We start from the raw sequence: 3,813 nt of genomic DNA, 5'->3' as shown, positions 1-3,813 counted from the left end.
ATAATTATTATCAACATCATCATTAACCATTTGCAATCACATTAGTCAATCATCATTGTTAGAACTATCAACACCCTCAAAAATTTCTATGAATTTAAACTTTACATTTCTGATCTCTCTAAAAATTTCTGTGAATTTAAACTTTATATTTCTGATCTCTCTAAACGGAACGCTTCGTTTTCCTTCACACAGATACGGCTACGGTTCCTTGGAAGAACTCGAGGCGGCCGTGAACAGGACAAGGGAAGCTGAAATACCTCACGTAAGTAATTTGCACACCACGTCTTTTATTCAAATTTGATTTCTTCTTAAATTCTAAGTTCTAGAGTGAATTATTGATTAAAAGAGCATATTTACGTGCGAGTCTTTTCATTCGAATTAGGAAGAACAATGTGTATTTTTCAGGTTTCAAAGATATTTACGTTTCATGTGTTCATGTTGAGTCATGTCAATATTTTTTTTCCAGATCAGCTCATGTTAGTTTTTTTTCGCACATCAACTCCTTCAGTCAATTCAGACAATAAATATCATTATTATCACTTTTATTATAATTATTACCGTTATAGTTCTGATTATTATCGTTTGTTTTGTTGTTATCATTATCATCAGTGTCATTGAGATTATTATTATTTTTTTTTATAATCATTAGCACCATTATCAACATCTTTATTCCAATTGTCATTATCATTGTTATTATTATTACTATCATTATTATTGTTATTATTATTATTATCATTATTTGCATCCATATCATAATCGTTAATATTATCATTGTGATCATTATGATTGATATCATTATTATTATTATAATAATTTAGCTAATCCATGTCCAAAATCGTTAAAACACAACTTTAAGAGTGAAGTCATGTAAAAATAACCCAAGTCTCACCCATAAAAAAAAACTTTACAAGTTATATACGAAAACTTTAGGATCAGTCATAAAAAAAGCCATATAAATCAAACCTCAGAGGCAAACGAGGCCAGAAATCTTTACAAACGGAAGTTCAATAACCTGATCATTCCTCTTTGACATACAACCACGTTCAAAGTTAAGAAAGTGACAAATGAACCACCCACGATGGATGAAGTTTCTGTCCAAGATATTACAAGGAAGTTGCAAGACTCGGAGGAAGGCGCCATCAATCTTCCGAGATAATTGGATAAATCCGGAAGCCGGTCGTGTTATCAGACTTACCTCTTTGTCATCGTTTGTGATGCCGGCATCTCAGGTGTCTCAGCCTCTCGCCACGTCGCGTGGTCGAGTGCTTGTCGTTCTCTGAAGCTGAATTTCGTTCGTTGGTATTATTATTTTTTTTTTAGGTAGGGTGGTTGACTCGTGAGAAAAAAATGGGTTATTTCAGTTTGAGTGATTTTCTTTTACTCTCTTTGTCTCTGTATTTCCCTCTCCTCTTCAGTAGCCCCCCCCCCCTCTCTCTCTCTCTGCCTCTATATATCCGCATACAGTCCATCTAATTTCTTCTCTTCTTATCTATTTTGCCTCGCTCTGTCGGTCTATCTCTCTCTCTCGCCCATCCTCTTCTCCTCCCTCTCTCCTCTGAGCATCTCTCATCTCTCTCTCTCTCTCTCTTCTATGCATCTCTCTCCAGTCTCTCTCTCTCTCTCTCCGTTCGTCTTTTTTGTCTCATTTTCTCTGTTTCTACATCTGTCTATTTCTCTCTGTCTCTGTTTTTCTCTCTCTCTCTCTCTGTGTCCTTTCCTGCCTGTTTCTCACTCTCTCGCTTTCTCTCTATCTGAAGTAAAATACTTGCAGTCAACTAGATATTCATCGCCATTAAGTTCACAGATTGGTAGATGAGAACTTAAAGAGATAAATTGGTGTACAAATAAATCCTTAATAAAAAGTAAAACAATCCAAAAAGATATTAAAAGATAGGACAGGATATAGATATTGAGTATAAATTGAATACAGAAATTAGACAAGAGCACAAACTAGGCTTATCACATGACCATTAAACAAACAAATGCCTTCTTACTTCTGAGCTATTCTATGGTATTTACTAAGGTATTAAGGCGCTTTATATAAGTTCAGCTAACTGAACTAAAGATGAAATTCTTTCACAAAAGGAAAGAAATTAACATTACTCTCTGACAAATAATTTCGAAATATATAAAGAAATATAGACACGTTTAATACATTAATTCAAGCAATATATCCCTATAAAACAATTTTTTTTTTGTTATAGAGCATATCTCAAACAATTGAATAAACCATTTTTAATACTGTAATAAATTTACGTACAATGTGGAAAACCCAAATCTTCACAAAATACGGAAGGGCGAAAACTGCGTAACAAGCGACGAATCCCATGGCTCTCTGGCGATGTATCCGCGGATTCATAACAAAGCGTTTTCATGGAGCGTAAGAATAAGCTTAAGTGAATAGCTGACTAACTGTGAATACTAAACAAACCACATGCAACAACGCCTCTGCAGATGCAAAAGAATATAATTCTTTATTATCTTCACAAACAAGAAAATTTAGTATGAATAACATTTCATGATTTTTATACTCTCACTCACCCTCTCTCTCTTTCTCTCTCTCTCTCTCTCTCTCTCTCTCTCTCTCTCTCTCTCTCTCTCTCTCTCTCTCTCTCTCTCTCTCTCTCTCTCTCTCTCCCCTCTCCCTCTCCCTCTCACACTGTCTTTCCTTTTTTTTCATCCCACTTCCTTCCTTTCTCCCTCTCCCTCCCTCCCTCCTTCCCTCCCTCCCTCCCTCCTACCTTCCCTCCTCCCCTTCCCTCTCTTTTTTTTTCTTCCATCGCAAGCACAGCATTATTCCTCGAGCCGTCATTCATTTGCATGATCCCTTTTGCCGACTTTCCCATGCCTCAAAGTCGGCTCACAGCAGGGAATGGAATATTGAATTTTTCCAGCTGTTGGATGACGGTCGTTATTTCTATGATGGATGAAGTTGATTATAGTTTTCTCACAAAAAAAAAGAAAAAAAAAGAAGAAGAAGAAGAAGAAAAAAAGATTGTTTGAAGTTGTTGATAGCGAAAGAACAGAAGATGAGGAGGAATGAGGATGAAACAGGTTATGACTTACTGTTATCATTATCATAATCATCATTATTATCATAATCATTACTATTATAATTATTAACACTAATATTGCCATTTTTAACATCATCATTGTCACTATAAGTCTATTCACCCTAATTATAACTACCATCATCCTCCTACCCATAATTACCCTCACCTACCATCTAATAACAATATAATTACCATTATCTCCCATTTCCCTCATCCCTTTAATCATTCTACCACTCTCTTGCCCCGAACAGGACGTGCAGTATGGCGACATCGACTATATGGACCGCCGGTTGGACTTCACGTACGATAAAGTTAATTACGAAGGTTTTCCTGAGTATATCCTGCAAGCTAAAGAAAACGGACTCAGGTTCATCGTCATTTTGGATCCTGCGATTAATGTGGAGGTGAGATAATGGGGGGGAATGGGCGGTTTCAGGGGGGGGGGGTGATTGGGGAGGGAGAGGGAAGACGATTCGGAGTAGGGGGGGAGAGAGGGAGAGGATATTAGGGGGAAAGGAGAAAGAGAGAGAGAAAGAAGGAGAGGTTAATGTTAAGTGTCATCAAAATTCAAATATACAAAATTACCTCAATTTTTCATTCTAATGTTGACGTCGAAATTGTAGATAATTTAAGGGAACAGAGAGATGGAAAAAAATAAAGTCAAAATAGCTGAGTCTTAAATTATATACTATTATGCAAATTTGGAAATTACTCTCCTGTTTCACGGTTAATTTCTTGTAAGCCAAGTCATGTGTCTCCA

General features: G+C 36.3%; 1 protein-coding gene across 1 annotated transcript in view; it reads left to right on the top strand.

The window, feature by feature from the left end:
- The window catches only part of LOC122263683 (lysosomal alpha-glucosidase), a 22,405-nt gene extending 18,939 nt beyond the window's left edge, over window positions 1-3,466 (top strand). Inside the window, exons 7-8 of the mRNA XM_086553755.1 lie at window positions 193-262; window positions 3,305-3,466. Of these exons, the coding sequence (XP_086409881.1) occupies window positions 193-262; window positions 3,305-3,466 (232 nt within the window). The remainder of the gene's footprint in view (window positions 1-192; window positions 263-3,304) is intronic.
- Window positions 3,467-3,813: the final 347 nt, after the last annotated feature.

Source organism: Penaeus japonicus, unplaced genomic scaffold (assembly GCF_977035675.1).
Source record: "Penaeus japonicus unplaced genomic scaffold, GWHDUDI00000001_assembly GWHDUDI00000028, whole genome shotgun sequence".
In the NCBI taxonomy this organism is placed as follows: Eukaryota; Metazoa; Arthropoda; class Malacostraca; order Decapoda; family Penaeidae; genus Penaeus; species Penaeus japonicus.
The sequence above is the reverse complement of the archived record's forward strand: the minus strand, read 5'-3'. Positions and strand labels throughout refer to the sequence as shown.